Below are 20,661 nucleotides of genomic sequence, written 5' to 3' on the forward strand. Positions count from 1 at the left end.
CCGGGCTTGGGACCGGCACAATGAGACCCTGGCTTGGGCCCCCGCATGGCTACATTATCTTGTGTTTTTTCTAACTTGTATAATTTTGACAAAATATATTTTATAGAGAGTGAAATATTGAAAGTTATTTAAGGTTTAGGTTGATTTATTCTGGAATAATTTTCCTGCCTTTTTATTATTCATATTTATGTTAAAAAGTTATGTTAAAAAAAGCCTGGAGTAGATTTCCCCCCCGGAATGGGAAGAGGATATCGACAGGGTGAAAAGGAGGGATGGGGGGCTTTGGCGACCCCTGGTGGTGGGGAGTAGAAGACTATGTCTGAAATGGACAAACATTATTTTGAGGAAAAGGACATTCGAGGATAGTCAAAGAATTCACGGTGTATGGCTGTCAGGGACTCTTCCAGGGGAGGGTATGTGAGAACACAAGCAGTTGTGCTTTTTTTGATAGCACAAGGGTTAAATGTGTTTGTATCTTTTTTGGTTAAATAAAGTTTTTGAAAAAAAAGTTGACATACGGGAGAGGGAGGGGGTAGGTGTTTCTCGCCACTGATTGGCCAGAAGGGTGAAGTTTTCGCGCCACCGCACTGCATGCTGGGGGCTGTTAGCGGAAGCGACGGCGACAGTGTTGTTGTGGTGAGAGCGAAGCTCCGCCGTTGTTCGGTTCTGTACGTCCCGGTTTGAGCGCACGGACGGGCAGCGCTGGTACCGTGAATGCGAGGGGAGGAGTCTTCGGATTCTGAGTCGGGGAGGATGGAGGAGAGTTCGGTCCGGAGGAGTTTGGAGGTGCTGTGTCAGGAGCTGAATATGGACGAACAGACAGCCAGTGAGGCCATGGAGAACTTCAGCTCCATATGGAACACATACACGCTGGAGGTAACCGGCTCGGCTCGGTTCGCTGATTGTTTGAGTCCCCGGGAGGCGCTGAAGGCGGCCAGGTTAAAGCGTTGGGTCTGTGTTCGGTGTCCGATCGTTATTACCGGGATGCTGAAATGTTTTCACGGAGAAAATCGGAGATTTTAGCGGAGCAGAAACAGCAGATATGGTGATCGAAACGACGAGTGTTTATAATCCTGCGCGTTGAAACACAAATGTTTCGGTCCAGTCAGGATATTGTTGTTTGCGTTTGTTGTTGTCTACGTTCGGACAGCGACATGGTGAAGGGGAGGAGCCTCGTCTTTAGGTTTACCTGTAAATGTGACTGATGTAAATAAGCAGAAGATCCTGTTAAAACTTTCACATCATGTAGTTATTATCTACAGTATGGAGGTGGATCAACTAAAATTTTAAAACCGAACTAAACATAAAAGTTCGCCACAAAAACATAACATTTGATGGACATAAATAGAGTTTATAAATTCCCAGTGAAGGTACAGGTCAGTGAACGCAGCATGACTTACCTGCATAGAGGAGCATTGGTCCTGAAAGGCGAGTAATGTTCTGGATTTGATTTTGTGGTCATTCTGGGGCGGCACAGTGGTGCAGTGGTTCGCGCTCTCCCCTCACAGCATGAGGGCTCTGGTTCAAACCCCGGCTGGGACCTTTCTGTTTGGAGTTCTTCCTGTGCGTGTGTTCATTTTCTCCCACAGTCCAAAGACATGCTTCATAAAGTCCCTACTTGTGATTGTGAAGTCCTGCAACAGAACTTGTCCAGGACGTCCCCCACCTTTGCCCAACTATAGTTGGGACAGGCTCCAGCATCCCGAAAGAGATGCAGCGGGTTGAGAACGTGGATAGATGGTCATTCTGTGACTGAAGAGGGTCAAAGGGGCTTTAAAGGGACTCTGCTTATGTATCTCATAAAACAGGTCACTCTGGTGAATAATATCAAAATAATAAACTTTATTTATAAAGCACTTAAATGTATAATGATGGAATAAAAATGTATAAAGAATCATCAACTCAGTGTCTTTGCAGTAGTGCTGCCACAAACGATTATTTTAATAGTCGACTAATCACTGATTATTTTTCAGTTGATTAATTGGTTCACGCGTAAACTTGATGTAAAACACACATCTTAACCATCATTAGCTTTAAACTAACTAATAATAAAGACAATTATGATGATATTTTATTAAACTTTGAATGAACCGTGCAGCTTCTTTCCTTCTTTAGTTTCTGGTATTAAAACAAAATTAAATCAAACTTGAAAAGTGGCATTGCCTGTGATAAGGCTAGTGTGAATGTTTTTTGCTGAAAATGGTGATGTAATTTACTTTAATAGCTGAAGGAATTTAGTAAAAATGCTAAAGCTATTTGCAAAATGTAAAATTTGCTAAAAGACTGGAAATTCCGTTAAAGAACTATGAAAGAGGGCTGAAGTTTACCTAAATTTTTGAAAATGTAGTTAATTTGCTTAAAAACCCATGCCAATTTTGCAAAAATATTTAGTTTGTTGCTTAAATATTAGCTAAACTGCACATTCGCCAAAAAAACCTTAGTAGATGCAAAATTAGCCAAAAAGCTAGCAGGTTGCTTAAATATTAGTTAAACTCCAAAATAGCCTAAATTTCTCAGTAAACTAAATTAGCTAAAAATGTTAGTGTGATATTGAGATAGTTGTTAAACTCTGAAAATTACTATAAAAAAATAAAACATTGATTGAGTTTTTACGCACCAAAAAACAGAAGCAGAAGAATCACTAGAGTGTGAATGCTTACTAAGCAATCACACAAAGAGGTTCTCATCTGAACTATTTTTCACTAAAGATAAAGTTTTTGTCTCACTGGCTCAGATATAATTAAAGTACATTTTTTGGTCCTGAACGCTCACAATTTTGTTCCACTTTACTACACTCTGACTCCATATATTATAAATTAACGACTAATCAGCTATTAAATTAGTTGTCGACTAATTCGTTGTGCCAGCCCTACTTTGCAGCGTCTTTGCAGACTTTAAGATGCTTTTGCTGTAGTTTTGAACCTGAAACCCTGAAAATGTTCCGAGTGATTTCCGTCAGGGTTTTATGCAGTTTTTCTGTTCAGAAATACAGTAAACATAGTTGTTTTACTAATGCTTCTATTCACACACTGGTGATGGCAGAGCTGCCGTCCACGGCGCCAACCAGGCTCAAGAGCACTCAGGCACGTACAGAAATGTGCTGCTGTCTTCCTGCAGGGGGAGGTGGTCCACTGGCTGGCCTGCTCTCTATATGCGGCCTGCAGGAAGGGGTCCACCCCCACCGTGGGGAAGGGGCTGATGGAGGGCAACTGTGTGTCCCTGACCAGGATCCTGCGCTCCTCCAAACTCAGGTCAGATTCAGTTCTGCAGCTCCTGAATGTGGACTAGATCCGGCTGTGCGTGTCTGGAGGCGGGGTCTCCAGCCAGCGGTCACGATTGTTCGTCTTCTTTCCAGCTTGATCCAGTTCTTCTCTAAGATGAGGAAGTGGGCCGACATGTCAAATCTGTCACAAGACTTCCGGCTTCGGATGGACCGGCTGGAGCGAAACTTTGAGGTTTCCACTGTGATCTTCCGAAAGTTTGAGCCCATCTTCATGGACATGTTCCAGAACCCTCAGGGCAGCGAGCCCCCCCGGCAGCCCCGCAGCAGGAAGCACAGGTGGGACGCTGCACACCTCTGACCCAACGACTCAAAAACACCACGTCTTCTTTGAGCCGATCATGTTAAACATTAGTCCCATAATGCCGTTCTCACCCGTCATAGAAGTCATACACGTTTGAAACGACATGTTGTCTGAAAGTACGAGATAAATCTGCAGGTTTCATTACATCTAACTGTAAAACTTTCAACGTTTGGTTGATTAGCGACTCGTTCTGCCTCCGTCTGAAACTCAGATCAGATCTGACTGTAATGCTTCATGTTCTGTGTATGCAGACGGCTGCCCTGTCACATCAGTGACGTCTTCAAGTTCTGCTGGACTCTCTTTGTCTACACTAAAGGTACTGAGAAACCCACTGTCAGCTGCACGACCGTCTGAGCCTTCTGAGCTCAGATCTGCTAAAGCTGTGGAGATCGCCACTCAGTATAGCTTAGATTATTATTATGGCCGGGAATCCATTAGGAAAAATTAACAAATTAATCGCAAATCTCGAAAAGAATTATCACCAATAATCGCCTTTTTTATTTTTATAGTTATAGTATTTGCTGCCCACTTATCTGCAAATAGTTATAATATGAAATCACAGGCAAAACATTTATTTTTAACCCTTTGAATCCTAGGGTCTAAAACTCAGTTTTTGTCTACATTTGAATTTCCTGTATTTTCAATTTGTGACACTATCTTTATTTAGTCATTTTTCCATGTTATATTCACACACTAGATATAAAATCATGTAAAAACAGAAAATTCCATCTAGAAAAATAAAATGGGATTCATTTTGCTGTGGAAACCCCCAAAATGTTTCACCAACTGTTTTTACAAAATGGAATGAAGGTTTTAGTCGTAACTGTATTAAAACAAGACTAACATTTGTCAACAACTAATGAACATGTTTTTGAATGAAAATACAAAAAAATCCTGGGTAAAGTCACACAAAAATAAGAATTTCTCACTGCTGTCTATTCAATATTTTCCTGGAATTCATTTTTTTTCATCTTTTTCTTTTTTTTCTCATACATTTTCTTTATTGTGTTTGTGAAAAATAATGACATTTTTTGGGAGAATTTTGATCCAGCTCAATCCCAGGTGTTCTGCTCGGCTGGTTCTTCACAGGTGGGGGCGTGTCTGTCCATTCTGAACCGCTCACCTTCAACGACGTCGGTGGGCGGGACTTTCGCCGACAACTGCAGAGTTTCCACAATTTTTAGACCATGCCAGTGCTTGTTACTGTGGAAAATTCATGTCGGTCCCCATCCCAACATAAAATGATGGTCTGTTTCCTCTCTGGATTTCTAATAGTAGACGGCTCCGTTTCGGTCCGCCACCGCACTAAACACACCAGATTCTAGCGGACAGGAGCGCTTCATTCTAATCTGTTGGAATCCAAGCACATGCCTGTTCACGAAAAGTTCATTTCTATGAACAACCATTTATTTTAAAAAAAAATATTGGTTGAGTATTGGTATCGCCTGCAAGAGGCCAGAAAATATCGGATATTGGTGTCGGTTGTGAAAAATTATTATCGTGCATCACTAATATAAATGCATTAATTATGTTCTATTAATCACACTCGTTAACGCATCAACATTCCCAGCCCTAATTATTATATTTAAAACACAAAAGAATGTTTCTGTGTTTGCGGATTGAAAGTTATAAAAAGTCCTCTGACCCTGGAAGGAACTCGTAGCTGTTTGAGGTCATTTCTGTGGCGTCTAACGCAGAAATACGATGATTTTTTCCCCCCAGGAAACTTCCGTATGATCGGCGATGACCTGGTGAACTCGTACCACCTGCTGCTCTGCTGTCTGGACTTGGTGTTTGGCAACGCTCTGCTGTGTGCAAACAGGAAGGACCTCATCAACCCGTCTTTCAGAGGTTGGTCTGCTCCATCACTGTCACACAACTTCTTTTCTATTCACACACAAATACACAAAACACACCAATATACACTGTTCCAAACCTTATGAAAGTGTCAAAAGATCAAATTCTTAGTTTTCCCCAATACCGGCTCTGTTATGCTACGAGGAGACTATCAATAAAGTTAGTTCAAAATGGCCTCAAACCTGTTGTTATATTTATAAAATACAGTTTTTTAAGATTGAATTAATGTTGTCTCCATCCACCTCGTCTTAAAACATTGTCCAACTTTGAACCAATCCTCAATGTTTGCATATAGGAGACACAGGAACAGCTTGTTAGCATTAGCAGCTAGTATGGTAGCATGCTAGCATCAGTGTGTAACAGACTGATGTCTTCAGATCAACACTTTTATTAAATGTCCTCTGCTAGCTGCAGCTTTCATATCTGTGCTTTGCAAGAGACGGACGGACTGACTTCACACCGAACTACGGAAGCCCAAGTGGGCAGGGTGCAAGGAAAATAACATTTTGATTTTTAAAAATAAGTCATCTAAAACATAAAATTCAAATTAATCGATAATATCAATTTATCGCCCAGCCCTACTCTGACTCCATTTACTATAAAGTAACGACTAATCAACTATTAATTTAGTTGTCGACTAATCTTGGCAGCCCTATTGTACAGCAGCCTCAACGACTGTATTTTTGACGCAGATGAAGAGCACCTCTCTCTGCCTTAAAATCAGGAGCTTCTTCCTAAATCAAATAATAAACACGGTAATTCTGCAATTTTCAATCTTTTTCATTTTTTTAAATAAACATGTATTAAAGTTAGGTGAATACTCCGATGACTTGAAAGTTTCAGCAGTGGCGCTCACAGCAGCACTGTTCATATTCCTGCCAAAATGGCCGATTGACTACGGGGAGTCAGGTGGGGTCTGGAGCTCTATTGAGAACCTTTGGAGCCTCTTCAAGACACATCTCTCTGAGAAAAGAGTCCTAGGTTCAGTCCTAGCCCCCCTTCAGAGTTTCTGCTGCAGCTCTAAACTCTTTGTGTTTCTGTCTGCCCAGGTCTGCCCCCACAGTACCGCACAGACGGCCATGTTCTGCCCGATGAGCCCCCCCCCTGTGTGCTGGAGAGGCTGTGTGAGCTCCATGATGGGCTGGTGGTTGAAGCCAAAGGCATCAAGCAGCACTACTTCAAACCCTACATCCAGAAGCTCTTCCAGAGACAGGTGCGCTCACGTCTCCTCACCTGTTCAGGAATGTCAAGTTCACCCACAGCCCCTCCCATGACACCCCCGCAGACTCGTTCATCATCTGTTCAGCTTTTTAACACTTCTGTCTTCCATCAGATCCTGAAGGGAAACCCGGATCTTCTGACGGAGCTGCTGGACCCTCAGAACTTCATAGACAACAAGTAAATACTTCCAGTGTCTGGAGGAGTTTCTGCTGTGGGGGGTCTCCTCAGAGCTGCATTCTGTCTGTCTCCACAGCAAAGCCATTAACAGGGAGTATGAGGAGTACGTGCTGACGGTGGGGGACTTCGATGAGCGGGTGTTCCTGGGAGCCGACGCAGACGAGGAAATCGGAACTCCGAGGAAGGTCCCTCCAGACCGATCTGCCGGTCCGATGCAGCACAGCGTGGAGAAGGTGCGTCCTTACGATCGGTCGCCATTCTCACGGAAGTGCCTGCTGCTCCGTCTGTGAACAGGTGTTACAGATAGAGCCGCCGTCGCTGTGTCGCAGGGTGGTGTTGTACGACGGAGTATTAGGGCCACTCAATAACCCAAAAACTTTTTTTAATTACGGCTTTAGATCTTGTACATTTAAGAGAAAAAAGTTCCATATGTATTACTCTAAAAGTCACTGGGTTAATGTATGACTTTTTTTTCTCGTAGTTACGACTTTAAATCTCGTAAAGTTACGAGATTTAAAGTCGTAAATTTACGAGATTAAAAGTCGTTAATTTATGAGAAAAAACTCATAAATTTACTTCTTTTGGGGGTGGCCCTAATACTCCCCCGTAGCGTTGCACTCAAGTCTTGTTAGAAAAAGCGTTTGTACTGCAAACTAGAGAATCTGTGGCTAAAACTTTAGAGCAGACAGATTGACCAAAGATGACTTTTATTGTAACGGTTTGATCATTTAGAGGTTTTTAAGAATAATTTATTTTATTTGGTAGGGTGTAACAATTCAGTCAAACTACGATTCACTTCACAGTTTTAAAGTCACAATTTCGATTTAAAAAAAAAAAAAATTTCAAACACAATGAGATATAGGTATTTTAAGGATGTTTTCTTTTTGCCCTTACTGACATGATCACAAATCCTTTCAGACTCGGTTCATGTTGTGCTCCATGTGATGGACCGCTCCACACCCGCAAACCCCCCAACCCCCCCCTCAGGGGGATTTGGAGTTTACCTGATATTTTAGCAACATGCTAACGTTTTTGGCTAATTTAGTTTACTAAGGAATTTCAGGCAATTTTGAGTTCAGCTAACATTTAAGCAACACGTTTTTTTTTTGGCTAATTTGGAGTTTAGCTCATATTTAGGCAACACACAAAATATTGGCATGTATAAGGGATTTTTTTTAGCAATTTTACTACAAAATTTTCTGAAATTTAGGTAAACTTCCGCACTTTTTCATAGTTGTTTAAGGACATTTCCAGTCTTTACATTTTGTAAAAAGATTTAGCATTTTCAGTAAATCCCTGCAGCAATTAAAGTAAACTGTTTCATCATTTTCAGCAAAAAGCTTCAGCATCTTCAGCGACTACTTTCAGCAAAAATCATTCACACTATCTATCACTATTATCACAGTTCATGCAACTTTTCTAGTTATTTTTGCTGCTTTCCGGTGGGGGTCAGAACTTCCTGACGGTTTCATGCTGGAGCAGAGGAAGTCAAACGGCTGACGGGATCAGAACAGCAGAGCCCGGAGAACGGGCCGTTCCTCTCTGGAGCTGCTGCTCATCCTTTGTGTGCTTTGACTTTCCTAACCACCAGCAGATCATGAAGCTGAGATGATCCACCGCTTCCTGTTGGACGGTCTGCAGGACTCCTCAGACGTAAAAGCAGCTTCAGTTCCGTCCACTGATGAGGTTTCCATGAAGCAGCCGAAGCAGCTCGTCAGTTATTGATCTGCTCAAACATCTCAACAGGATGGATGTTTGTTTCAGTCAGAACTGTCGTGACAGCAGCGTTCATGGAAACCTCATGACAGAGTCTGAGTCGGACTCTGGGAGTGGCGCAGAGGTTTTTAGGATGTGGTCATGGAGTTCATGGAGCTTCTCTCTTTTCTGCAGCCCGCCTCCCTGGCTCCATCCACGCCGCTGACGGGGCGGGTCTACCTGAAGGAGAAGGACCTGCTCGTCACTCCTGTCTCCTCGGCGACGCAGAGCGTCAGCCGCCTGCAGAGCATGGTGGCGGGTCTGAGGACGGCCCCCAGCGAGAACCTGATGCAGATCTTCAAGTCAGTGTTCATCCTCACACTCGCCGCTGAGAGGAAGCTCGTGAACTGTAAAAACTTGAACTTCTTCAGGGAAGCCGTCATGAATGTTTGTGTCCGGGTTCCTCCGTTTGTGCTGCAGAACCTGCTCCAGGGATCCCAGCGGGTCCGTCCTGGCCCGCGTGAAGAGTCTGGGTCAGACCTTCAAAGAACATTACACCAACGACTCGGAGGACTCTCCCGGTTCTCACATAGGTACCAGTTCTGCTCAGAACCTTCTTCATCTTCACCAGATCAGCTTCAGTCCAGAAAGTGAAACTGTTGGTCATCTCTGCTTCAGACTTTGCAGAGAACCGGCTGAAACTGGCAGAGATCCTTTACTACAAGGTTCTGGAGAACGTTCTGGTGCAGGAGACCAAGCGTTTGCAGGGCAGAGACATGAGTGTAAGCGGCGCAGTGGTAAACTCTGTAGCGGATCACTGCGGGTTCTGACGGTGCTGCGGTCACTCTGCAGGCTCTGCTGGAACAGGACATCTTCCACTGCTCGCTGATGGCCTGCTGCCTGGAGGTGGTGCTCTTCTCCTACAGCTCGCAGAGGACCTTCCCCTGGATCATCCAGGTCTTCAAACTGGCCCCGTTCTACTTCTTTAAGGTGAAGGCGCTGCTCTAATCCAGTTCTTCTCCTTTGGGCTGCGGTTCTTCTGAACTCTGAGGTGATCCGTGCAGAAACGTGGGCTCAGTGTTTGTGCTCGTGTGCAGGTGATCGAGGTGTTCATCCGCTCTGAGGAGGGCCTGTCCAGAGACATGGTGAAGCACCTGAACTCCATCGAGGAGCAGGTTCTGGAGAGCAGAGCGTGGACCGCAGACTCGGCGCTGTGGAGCGCCCTGGAGGCTGCGGGGAACAAAGTTCCCTCTGTGGAGGAGGTCAGTGTGGGAGCTGAACCGACGGCCGTGAAGGTCCCGGTCAGTCTCAAGGTCCTCTGCAGACCCACACATGAACATCTATGAAGGTCATTCAGGTTGTTGGAGTCCGTCAGCAGGTCTTCCGTTTGCAGATCAAACCAAGTCGAGAGATGTGAAATCTGATGTTATCTCCTCGTCTTCCTGGGGCCCAAAGTTTGTCTCAGGATTTCTACTGAGTCTTTACAAAGTTCTTCAGTACGATGGAAAATTAGGACCAGTTTGCAAAGACTTTTAAATTAATACTTAAAATCTTGTAAGAATAATCATATATTAATGACTTTAAAAGTCATGAGCTTAATTTATGACATTTTTCTCATAATTGTACAAGATTAAAAGTAAAAAAAAAATTCTATATGAGTAAAAGTCATTAAAAGTCGTACATTTATTAGATTAAAGTCATTAAAATTCATAAATTTACAAGATTAAAAGTAATTAAATGTTGTAAATTTATGAGATTAAAAGTTGTAAATATACAAGATTAAAAGTCATTAAATTTAATACATTTATACATTTACAACATTAAAGTCCTTAAAATTAATACATTTACAAGATTAAAAATCATTAAATGTCGTAAATCTATGACATGAAAGGTTGTAAATTTTTAAGAGATTGGGTTAATAAATGTGGTAAATTTATGAGATCAAAAGTCATTAAATTTATTAAATTTACACGATTTAATTTTGTACATTTGCGAGATCAAAAGTCATTAAATGTCGTAAATTTACGAGATGAATGAATGAATGAATGAAAATCTTAATTTACCTTTGTGTTTTTTCTCTGTCCTGGTCGATCTTGTTTTTAATAGCTTACCTGGTTAAATAAAAGTTTAATAATAAAATAATAATAATTTCACGAAATTGGCTCATTAAATGTTGTATATTTATGAGATTAAAAGTTATTTAAATACATTTTATGAGATTCAATGTCTTAAATTTGCAAGATCAAAATTAATTAAATGTCGTAAATGTATTAAATAAAAGTCATTAACTTTAATAAATTTACAAGATTAAAATGGGTAAATATCGAAGATTAAAAGGGATCAAATTACATGATTTACAAGATTACCGTATTTTCACGACCAAAGGGCGCACCGTATGAAAAGGCGCAGTCTCATTTATGTGTGCCATTTTTGTATTTAACACACACAAAGGGCGCACCTGGTGATAGGGCGCAAGTTTTATATACATATCCTCTACTACCATACGTACCGGTACGTCCGCCTTACAACAACACACACGCATACAAGTGTGCGTATTTAAAAAATAGATTGGGAGCAAAACTGAGTTTGGTTGTTCTTTATTTAAGTATTAATTACAAAGTAATAAGCACATTACCTGTAACAGTCATTAATCAAATCCATCGAAGTCCTCATCCTCCGTCTCAGAATCGAACAGCTGCGCTAAATCCAACATGGCAGGTTCGCTTTCGTCAATGTCAGAGTCACTTTCTGTGCCGTGCGGCTCCTCGGAAATGATGCCGGCTTTTCCAAAAGCTCGAACCACTGTGCCAGCAGACACGTTAGCCCAAGCATCCACAAACTGTGGCGTAACTCGCCCGGCGCTGCCGACCACTCTTCGTGAAGCTGTGGTCTCCTTCCGTCATCCATCGCTCCCACGCCGCACGCAACCTCACTTTGAACGGACGGTTCACACCGACGTCCAGCGGTTGGAGTTCCTTGGTCAAACCTCCCGGAATAACAGCAAGCGTAGCGTTCATCTGCTTCACTGTCTGTTTCACGTCGGCTGTGAGATGCGCTCGCATAGAGTCACAAATCAGAAGCGACGGCGATGTGTGGAAAAAACCTCCCGGTCTCCTTACATACACCAGCTTCAGCCACTCCTTCATCATGTCCTCGTCCATCCAGCCCTTTTCGTTAGCCTTAATAATGACGCCTGCTGGAAATGTCTCTTTAGGCAAAGTCTTTCTCTTAAAAATCACCATCGGCGGCAGTTTCTGTCCGTTAGCGTGGCAGCCAAGCACAACAGTAAACAAAGCCTTTTTGTACCCCGTTGTGCGTATCGCTACCGTGCTGGTTCCTTTCTTCTACACCATGTGACTCACCGGGATGGTGAAAGTCAGCGGTACCTCGTCCATGTTGGTGATGTGGCTCGGCTGGATGCGCTTGTCGGCGATGTGCTTCTCGCAGAAGGATCGAAAGTTCGCCTGTTTTTTAGAATAATCCGCCGGACGTCGCTGGGCTACCGTAGTCCTGGTCCGGATGGAAAAAATTGCACCGTTTCATAAAACGCCAGCACCAAGACGGACCTCCTTTGAAATGTTCAATTTTCATTTCCTCCGCTAGCGTTACTGCTCTGAGTCGGATGGTGACAGTCGAAACGCTCCTCCCTCTCGCTCTTTGCTCGATGATCCATTGCTCGAGTCTTTCCTCCAACTCCGGCCACTTCGCCTTATCTCTGCGGAAACTCAGCTGAGTCTTCTTCGCCTGTCGGAGCTTGTTCTCCAGCTTTCTCCACTTGCGAACCATCGACTCGTTAATTTTATATTCTCTCGCGGCGGCTCGATGTTCCTTGGTGTAGCTGATAGCCTTCAGTTTAAACTGAGCTTCATAAGCCTGTCTCTTTGCCATTTTCAGGGTTGTAAAAACAGCAATGTTCTGCATAAAGCACATACCTGTTGTTTGATACACAATCCACGCCCACACATTCCCCTTTAACGTTCTCATGTTCTCCATCACGTCCTCGTTGAGGAGGACGTGGTGGAGAACGGTCGCCTTACAACATACACAGAGGGCGCACCGCACATTTTGAAAAAAATCTAAGACGTTTATATCGTGATGATTTAGGTCGTGATAATACGGTAAAAGTCATTAAATGCTGTAAATTTAAAGATTAAAAGTCGTAAATTTATGAGATTAGGTCATGAAATGTTGTAAATTTAAAAGATTCAAATCGTTAATTTATGAGATTAGGTCATGAAATGTTGTAAATTTAAAAGATTAAAATCGTTAATTTATGAGATTAGGTCATGAAATGTTGTAAATTTACGAGAAATCTTGGAATTTTTTTTGTTTGTTTTGGTGGCTCTCTGTAGTACTTCAGATCTGCTTCACGCAAACTGCTGAAGGCCAGAGCAGATAACCCCAGAGGATTCTGGGAAATCCTTCCTTGGGTTACAGAGTGCATGCAAATCACTGAGACATAACGACCCCCCCATAAGACTCTGCACCCCCTAGAGCTCCTTAAGTCTCCTCGTCTCCTCCTGCAGGTGAACTTCTCCTCCTGTCTGGACTCGGGTTCCTCTAACGGCGTTCAGCCTCACCTGCCGCTGGCGGCCCACTCCCCCATCATCCACCCCCGCATCCGGGAGTTCAGGGCGGGTTTGGGGAGTGCCCGGAAAGGTGGGGGTCTGTTCTGCGTGTCTGCGGGATGCTGTCATCAGAGTACTGACTCTGCTTCTTCTGTCCTGCAGAGGTGCCCCCCTCCCCGCTGTCTGTGCACGACAGGTACAGCTCTCCGGCGGCCGGAAGCGCCAAGCGGCGTCTCTTCGGCGATGACCCTCCAGCTCCGTCCGTGGGCCTGACCTCCCCCGCGGGGCCTCTGCCCTCCCCAGCCAAGAAACTGACCTTCAGCTCGAGCGGCAGCACAACGCTGAAGATCGGCGGCCAGGGCGCTCAGACGACGGTCGTGAGTCTCCCGCTTCAAGGTGGTCACTCCTCGCCTGAGCACTTCCTGTGTCCCACGTGAATGTGGCGTTTGAGCGGCGGCGGCGCCCCGAGCTGACGGTGTGATGTTCAACCTGCAGGCGTGAGCAGCGACCGCACCTTCACCCTCATCCCCGTCTCGTCCTGCGATTCCTCTGGAGTCGTGACCGCCCAGTTCCTGCTGACGTCATCCCCGAGCCGACCCGCCGCCGTCGCCATGACAACCGAACCCCAGGCGGGAAGCGGCCGGCCGCGGCGCACAGGATCGCTCGCCCTGTTCTTCAGGAAGGTGAGGAGGAAATGTTGTTCACATTTAACCCAGAAGAAGAGGCGTCCTGAAGAACGTTCACCTGTCTGCAGGTGTACCACCTGGCCAGCGTCCGTCTGAGGGACCTGTGCATGAAGCTGGACATCTCCTCCGAGCTGCGCGGGAAGATCTGGACGTGTTTCGAGCACTCGCTGGTCCACTGCACCGACTTGATGAAGGACCGCCACCTGGACCAGCTGCTGCTCTGCAGCATCTACATCATCTCTAAGGTGAGCACAGACAGACGGAGGAGTCTGCTCTCTTTAGAGATGATGCATCATCTCTAAAGAGAGCAGACTTCTCCTCCTGATGAACTCCTTAAAAAGGATGGAATGAGCTAGTCCATGAACCTTCTGCTCACAGATCACCAAAGAGACCCACACCTTCCAGGACATCATGAAGTGTTACCGCAGCCAACCACAGGCCAGCAGCTATGTGAGGAGCACACAAACACACGAAGGCTTCACCTGCTGCTGCAGAGCCTCACCTGCTTGGTGTTTGTGCAGGTGTATCGCAGCGTGCTGATTCGCCGGACGCCCAAAGACCTGTCAGCTGATGAGAACATGGAGGAAGGCTCTGCCTCTGAGGAAGACTGTAAGATCTCTCTCACTCAAGTCAGTTACTTTACATGTTAGCAGCTGCAGCTCGCATCAGAGGAAAACGATGTTTTTAACATGTTCTCCATGTTCGTGAAGGACGTTGATAAAGAAAATTAGGACTAAAACTCAGTTTATTCAAACATTTAAAAAAAAAATGCAGTTTAAGAAATATTGTATTTGTGATGTAGAAAATACTGTGGGCGGGGCCTCAAGTTCCCTGCTCCGCCCCGTTCTAATGCAGACAAATGGATCCATGAACGTCTTTGTTTTCCTCGTCTGATCTGAAATCTGGATCAGAACTGTACAACTGGAAAGAAACGATTTTTCTCACCATTTTTGTTGTACCGCTAACGTTAAGTTGGGGTTGTGAGGGGCTGTAAGCTAGCAGGAGTGACTGTAAACAGAGAGCTCTCAGTAGTGGGGAAGGGAAGAGGGGGTGGGGTTGCTCTGTACCAACAGTTCTGCCCACAACTCTGAGGTGAATTTCTATGAACTCCGCTCTGCAGAAAATGTGTCCAAGAAAACGGCAGGTTTTTGGTAGGGGCAAGAATCAACCAAAAACTTTAAACTGATCAATCGCAAACCTGGAAAAAAATAATCGTGATTATTATTATTATTAAGTTATAGTATTTAATCAGATTAAAGTATAAAAAAACTGAATCTTTCTTTCTCTTGTAAGTGACCATGGTATAAGAAGGATAACACCTGACAAAGTGTTTTAAGTCAAACCTGAACCGCCGAGTCACAGCGGGAAGACTGTAATTCATTTCCGTGAATAAACGCGTTTATTCTTTTTATTAACCGTGCATAAACGCATTAACGTTCACAGCCATTTTTGAACTTTTGGTACAAAAGGCATCATTATCATAATAAAAAGACGACTGGGAACACTTTAAAACAGATCAGTAGATGATCAGAGGGACTTTAACCTGTGATTGTTTGAGTAGAATCACCTTTACTTTGACAGACTCCACCTTCCAGCTTCTGCTTCCTGTTTCTATCAATGACTCGCTCACATTTCTCATTCAGCCGCAAAGAAAACCAACCAGCTTCCAGGAAACCCCAATCCCATGGAGGAGGAGCGCGGCGACCTCATCCAGTTCTACAACGCCGTTTACGTGGTGAAGATGAAGAGCTTCGCTCTGCGATACGCCACCAGCGAGAACCAGGTGGGGCGCTGTCGGACCTGTGGCCTGTCTGACAGGATTCTCCTGGGGTCTTGAAGAGTCTTAAAAGCTTTGAATTTATGAAGTTGAAAATAATACCTTAAAAAACTCCAAACAGTCTTTTGATATCTGAGGCATAAACATATTAATCACTGGACATATCAAGGTGTCGACGTCACTCATTAACAATGCCTTTGGCTATCGTCAAATCAGGCCAAAGCCGTCACCGTCACTTCCTGTTCGCCTGCCGCCATTTGGAAACCCCTCCACAGCGATGAGTCCGAGTCGGTCTGAGTCATGTGTTTACAGGAACCACTGTCACCAATCATGAGTGAGCTTGTTCAAAGTCCACACCCCTCCCACTGAAAGAGGCTCTGGAGAATCTGTCAATCAAACATTGAAGGCGGGGCCAGCGGGCACCACATGCTTCTACTCAGGCATCTGATTGGTCAGCTTCTAACTTGAATTACTAGTGATAAAGACACAATATCTCTTGAAAAAGAAGATTATAAAGATGATGTTAAGAAGAAAGCATCAGAACAAGAATGGTTATTTTGACAAATAAAATGACAGAAATAACTGTCTATTTCTCTATGGAAGTCTCTGGGTACTTCCTGTTTGGAACACAAGGGGGAGGGGTTGATATGTCCAGTGAATATCCCATCAATGATCTTAGCTTTAGAAAATGTGCTGCTTGAAATTTCTCTTTCACACATTTCACGTCAATAAAATCAATTTTTGAACTGGATTATTTTGATCAAATGATGTAACTAAACATCAGGAGAAGCAGTTGTTGCAGCAACACGCTGAATGTTCACGCTAAAGCATTACGGCACAAAGCACAAGATATGAAACTACTGTTTTAGTCCTAAAATGGCAAAAAAAAGGGTGAAATTGATCTTAATTTTTGACATGCATGGCTTAAAAAAGGTCTTCAAAGTTTTCAATTGAACTTGAAGACACTTGTAGGAACACGGGGCCGACCTCTGCTCTGTGACGTTAACTCTGTGTGACCTCGTCCTTCAGGCTGACGCGCCGCCGCTCTCGCCGTTCCCGTCGGTGCGGGCTCAGCCTCTGTCGCCCCGCCGGGTCTCTCAGAGCCACTCGCTGTACGTCTCCCCCCACAAGAACTCCCCCGGCTGCTTCTCCCCCAACTCCTACACCTACAGGATCAACAGCAGCCCGTCCAAGGCAGGACCGCACACAGACACAGACACAGAAACACACTCTACTGTCCTAAAGCTGGATTTTCTCTTTCATTTCTTGGTGGTTCAATCAGGAGCCAGGGTATCAGAATTGAGATTCTGTCTCATTCTGGGTCATTTCTAACATTTCATTTAGTTTTAAATGTTCATGTGGATCTTTGTGTGAATCACAGTCCAACTTCCTGAGCTTTTTAATGACTATAGACTGTCGGGGACGTTTCACTTTCTATCTAGTCTTGCTGTAGCCCACGTGTCAAAGTCAAGGCCCGGGGGCCGGATCCGGCCCTCTGGATAATTCTATCCAGCCATTCAGATCATTTTATTTTATTGTTATTAACGGCCCGATGTTATCTTGTGTTTATTTCTAACTTGTATAATTTTGACAAAATATATTTTTATGGAGAGTAAAATATTGAAAGTTTTTTAAGGTTTAAGTTGATTTATTCTGGAATAATATTCCTGACTTTTTATTATTCATAATTATGTTAAAAAGTTAGTTTTAAAATTGTCATTCTGTTAGCTTTTTGGACTATTTTGACATTTACAAAGATTCTTTAGGCTATTTTGGAGTTTAGCTAATATTTCTGCTACATGCTAGCTGTTTTCGATAATTTAGGCTTTTTTAAAAAGTTTTTTTAGACTGTTTTGGAGTTAGGCTAATATTTACATGCTAGCTTTTTTGGCTAATTTAGGCTTTTTTTCATGTTTTTAGGCTATTTTGAAGTTAAATGTATTTTTTAGCTACATACTAGCTGTTTTTGACTTACCTAATTATTAGTTTTTTAGGTAATTTGGGATTAAGCTAATATTTTAGCTGGCTGTTGGTGTCAGTGTTTACAGCTATTAGCTTCATTGTTTTTAGCTATCAATTTCAGCATCTTCAGCAGCCAAATTCAGCTTTACACTAGTGTTATCACAGGTAATGCTATATTTCTATTTCATATTTATGTTAAAAAGCTATGTTTTTAAAGTTTAAAAAATTTCAATTTCAGTGTGCTAAATAAATGTTTATCCTGTTCGGCCCATGACCCTAAGGTGCGTTTTGGATTTTGGCCCCTTGTGCTTTGACACCCCTGCTGTAGCCCATGGACCCTGAGGAACTCCAAACTTTCAGATGATTAACAGAGTTTTATATTTGCACACTGAGAAGCTCCTCCTCCTCCGGGTTCATGGATCAGTCAGGAAGTCCGGGCTCAATCAGCGACAGAAACACAGAACTCCAAACACCTGAGGATGAATTAAGACAGTCTTTTCTTCTGCAGGATCTGTCCGACATCAACCGGATGATCCGACAGGGCTCTGCCAGCAGGAAGAGGGCCTTCACCATGGAGGGGGACGTGACCATGGCGTCCGCATGTGACTCGCCAAGTAAGAGGGCGTGTCCAGAGAACGGCGGTAGCCCGGACGTGCTGCTGAAGCGTCTGCAGGACGTGGTGTCAGAGCGGCAGAGCCACTGACGTCCTGCAGGACAGACGGAGGGTCACACAGGAGACCTCTGCGGGGGTTCTGCTGTACAGAAGAACTTCTATAGTTCCACCTGCATCCTGCAGTAAAAAGAAAACAGCAGCATTTTGACTTCACCTGGTTGGTCTGCAGAGGATTTTTCTGTTTGAGGTGCAGCTAACGCCACTAGGGGGAGCTCTCAGGTGGAGCGACGCCGCTTCACGTCATCAAAGATGATCTGATAAGGTCAGACGGCGTTACAGACGGACAGCCTCACCTGGTTTAGATCAGGTCTGACTGAAGCTCAGCACATCACTCCTCATTTTTGGTTTTAGATGTTTTTAGGTCATTGTTGAGGTGAAGCATCCCTCATTTCCTACAACAAAACCAACCGTGACCCCCCCAGCCCATCAGAGCTCTGCTCCCTCGGCTTCACAGATATTTTCTTCTAGATAAAAAAAAAACCCGTCAACTTAAGAAAAATATTCTCCTCCTGGTCATTTTATCTGTGTTTTATTTTCTTTTAGCAGTAATTTATTTTCCCCTTTCCCATTGACTAGAGGAAAGCACAGGTTTCCATGACAACAGCAGACCATGTTTCCTCACAGAGTTTTGCTGAACATTTGAGAATTGTTTTCATTCACAAAAAATACTAAAGTTTAAATCATTTAAAAAAAAATGGAAAAGGATCAGAACCTGTTAATATTTCCTCTGACGGTCTTCGCTGGTTTTGTAAAAATCTTTGTTTAAAAGTAAGTTTATTTGAACTTTTTTTGTGACTTTAATCTTTTTTATGTTAATGTAGTGAAGAGTGAGAACTAAAACACAGCAGAGGGAGTGTGTGTGTGTGTGTGTGTGTGTGTGTAGCATCTACACAAGTGGTTTTATTAATTTTAAAATTTGATAATACCTGTTTTTCTTTCTTGTTACTGCATTTCTGTCTGAACATGTTGAAGTGTTTCTCTTTTTGCCTCCGTAGAAAACAGAAATACAGAAAATGTGTTTTAATTATGGAAGAAAAACATTTGTTTTTCAACAAACTACGATCAAGTTTTATTTTTTTTGTAACTGCTCAGTTTTGAAAAAATAAAATGTATGATATATTCTTTTGTTTTCATTATTTATTAGTAGATAATTGGTGTTATTTTCTTCAAATGAAGCTTTTGTTCAAACATAAGCAGAGAGTTTTACACTGAAAGAGTTTAATATTTATATAGTTGATGTCAAAGTAGAAATAAAAATAGGAAAAGTAAATTATTTCATCACATTTGAACATCTGTTTTTTTTTTTTGGTTACTTTTATTGTGAAATAATTTTCAAACTTGCGAATCAAAGTTTGTGGGCGGGACTTAAAACAACAGCCGTAGCTTTGGTCTGGATCAACGGTCAGCATCGTTTATGCCATGAAGAGCCAGCTCTAAACTCTCTCCTTAACCACCAACTTTAAACTCTTGTTGTTCACCTCTAACCGGATCGCCTCAGCCAATCAGCTTCCACTCATTCCCACAGGGGTTTGGTCTTTACGCCAGATGTCTGTCCTGACACAACCCTGTATGTTTAGGACAAAGGGAGACCCGGCAGCGTGATTTGTCTGAGGACCCTCACTGGATTTTTGTAGCTCATTGGGAAGTGAACCCCTGTGAGTACAAAAACATTTCCAGTATATCTAGAAAACTTAATTCCCAAACTGCAGGTCTAAGAGCTTCTTTAAGCACATTTTGGCATCAACTCCAGAAGTGCTTTCAGGACAATATTGCACAAGGAAAACCGGCCAAATTTTTGGCACAAATGGAACCCCATCGGCCCACCTCAGCCAGACTCTGCCTTCAGTGACCCCGAGGTCAACTGAATTTGAAAACGCTGCTCTAAACGATTAGCTACTTTTAGCAACTCTGAGCAGACTTTAGTCCAGCAGCCGTTCTTACACGACGCGCCTACAGTGACGCATCAGAGAATGATCTGGTTTTGACGTGTAAAAGATGCACACTCACACCTAATGTTGAGGAGGACGTAAAGTGTTGTCACATTTGCTGGAGCGACTTCTATCGATGTAGTCTCAACTGTTGCATCCTGCTGCTTATGTCTGAGTAATGGAGCAGCCAATCACAAGAGTCTCCGCCTCGTCTGGTGTGATTGACAGACTCATTCTGCTGGAAAAGCTCACTGTGAAATATTAAGTCATTCTTCATAAAAATAAAAAAAATATTTAAAAAATTGTTTGTTTGAAATGCGTTTCTGTAAAAAGCCTCAATGTTATAATAATCGACAAATAAAAGGAAATGCGTCTTTAAAATAAGCAAGTTTTTAAAATCCAAATAATATATATGTCATATATAAAACATTTTTGTACAGATTGATCATAATTTTGTGATTTTTTTTGTATATTAGATTTTATTGGTCTTATTGTACAAGGTCATGTTTATTTAAAATGACCACTTTGGGGAT

The 20,661-nt window shown here is 43.2% G+C and overlaps 1 protein-coding gene and 1 long non-coding RNA gene across 2 annotated transcripts; one reads left to right on the forward strand and one right to left on the reverse strand.

The window, feature by feature from the left end:
* The first annotated feature begins 584 nt into the window (after window positions 1-584).
* On the forward strand, window positions 585-20,419 carry rbl1 (retinoblastoma-like 1 (p107)). Its single transcript, XM_024293347.2, has 23 exons — window positions 585-876; window positions 3,118-3,251; window positions 3,356-3,559; window positions 3,836-3,900; window positions 5,307-5,435; window positions 6,491-6,654; window positions 6,775-6,839; window positions 6,916-7,072; window positions 8,730-8,896; window positions 9,015-9,127; window positions 9,213-9,316; window positions 9,387-9,524; window positions 9,632-9,796; window positions 13,061-13,193; window positions 13,265-13,498; window positions 13,598-13,785; window positions 13,857-14,033; window positions 14,167-14,238; window positions 14,310-14,397; window positions 15,432-15,571; window positions 16,595-16,759; window positions 18,036-18,968; window positions 19,726-20,419. Exons 1-22 carry the CDS (start codon window positions 715-717, stop codon window positions 18,228-18,230), a joined length of 3,159 nt encoding a protein of 1,052 aa, XP_024149115.1. The 5' UTR covers window positions 585-714; the 3' UTR covers window positions 18,231-18,968; window positions 19,726-20,419.
* Window positions 17,882-18,625, reverse strand: LOC118598977. The gene is made up of 2 exons (XR_004948231.1): window positions 18,494-18,625; window positions 17,882-18,317 (listed from the first exon to the last, which is right to left on the reverse strand). It is a non-coding gene; the product is annotated as an uncharacterized LOC118598977 (long non-coding RNA).
* Window positions 20,420-20,661: the final 242 nt, after the last annotated feature.

This window comes from Oryzias melastigma, linkage group LG7 (assembly GCF_002922805.2).
Source record: "Oryzias melastigma strain HK-1 linkage group LG7, ASM292280v2, whole genome shotgun sequence".
In the NCBI taxonomy this organism is placed as follows: domain Eukaryota; kingdom Metazoa; phylum Chordata; class Actinopteri; order Beloniformes; family Adrianichthyidae; genus Oryzias; species Oryzias melastigma.

Excerpts from the sequence above, each read along its gene's own strand:
- rbl1 (XM_024293347.2), top strand. The coding sequence starts at position 715 with ATGCGAGGGGAGGAGTCTTCGGATTCTGAGTCGGGGAGGATGGAGGAG. Across the intron at positions 6,840-6,915 it reads CAGAACTTCATAGACAACAA|CAAAGCCATTAACAGGGAGT; the intron begins GTAAATACTTCC and ends CTGTCTCCACAG. Across the intron at positions 9,128-9,212 it reads CTCTCCCGGTTCTCACATAG|ACTTTGCAGAGAACCGGCTG; the intron begins GTACCAGTTCTG and ends TCTCTGCTTCAG.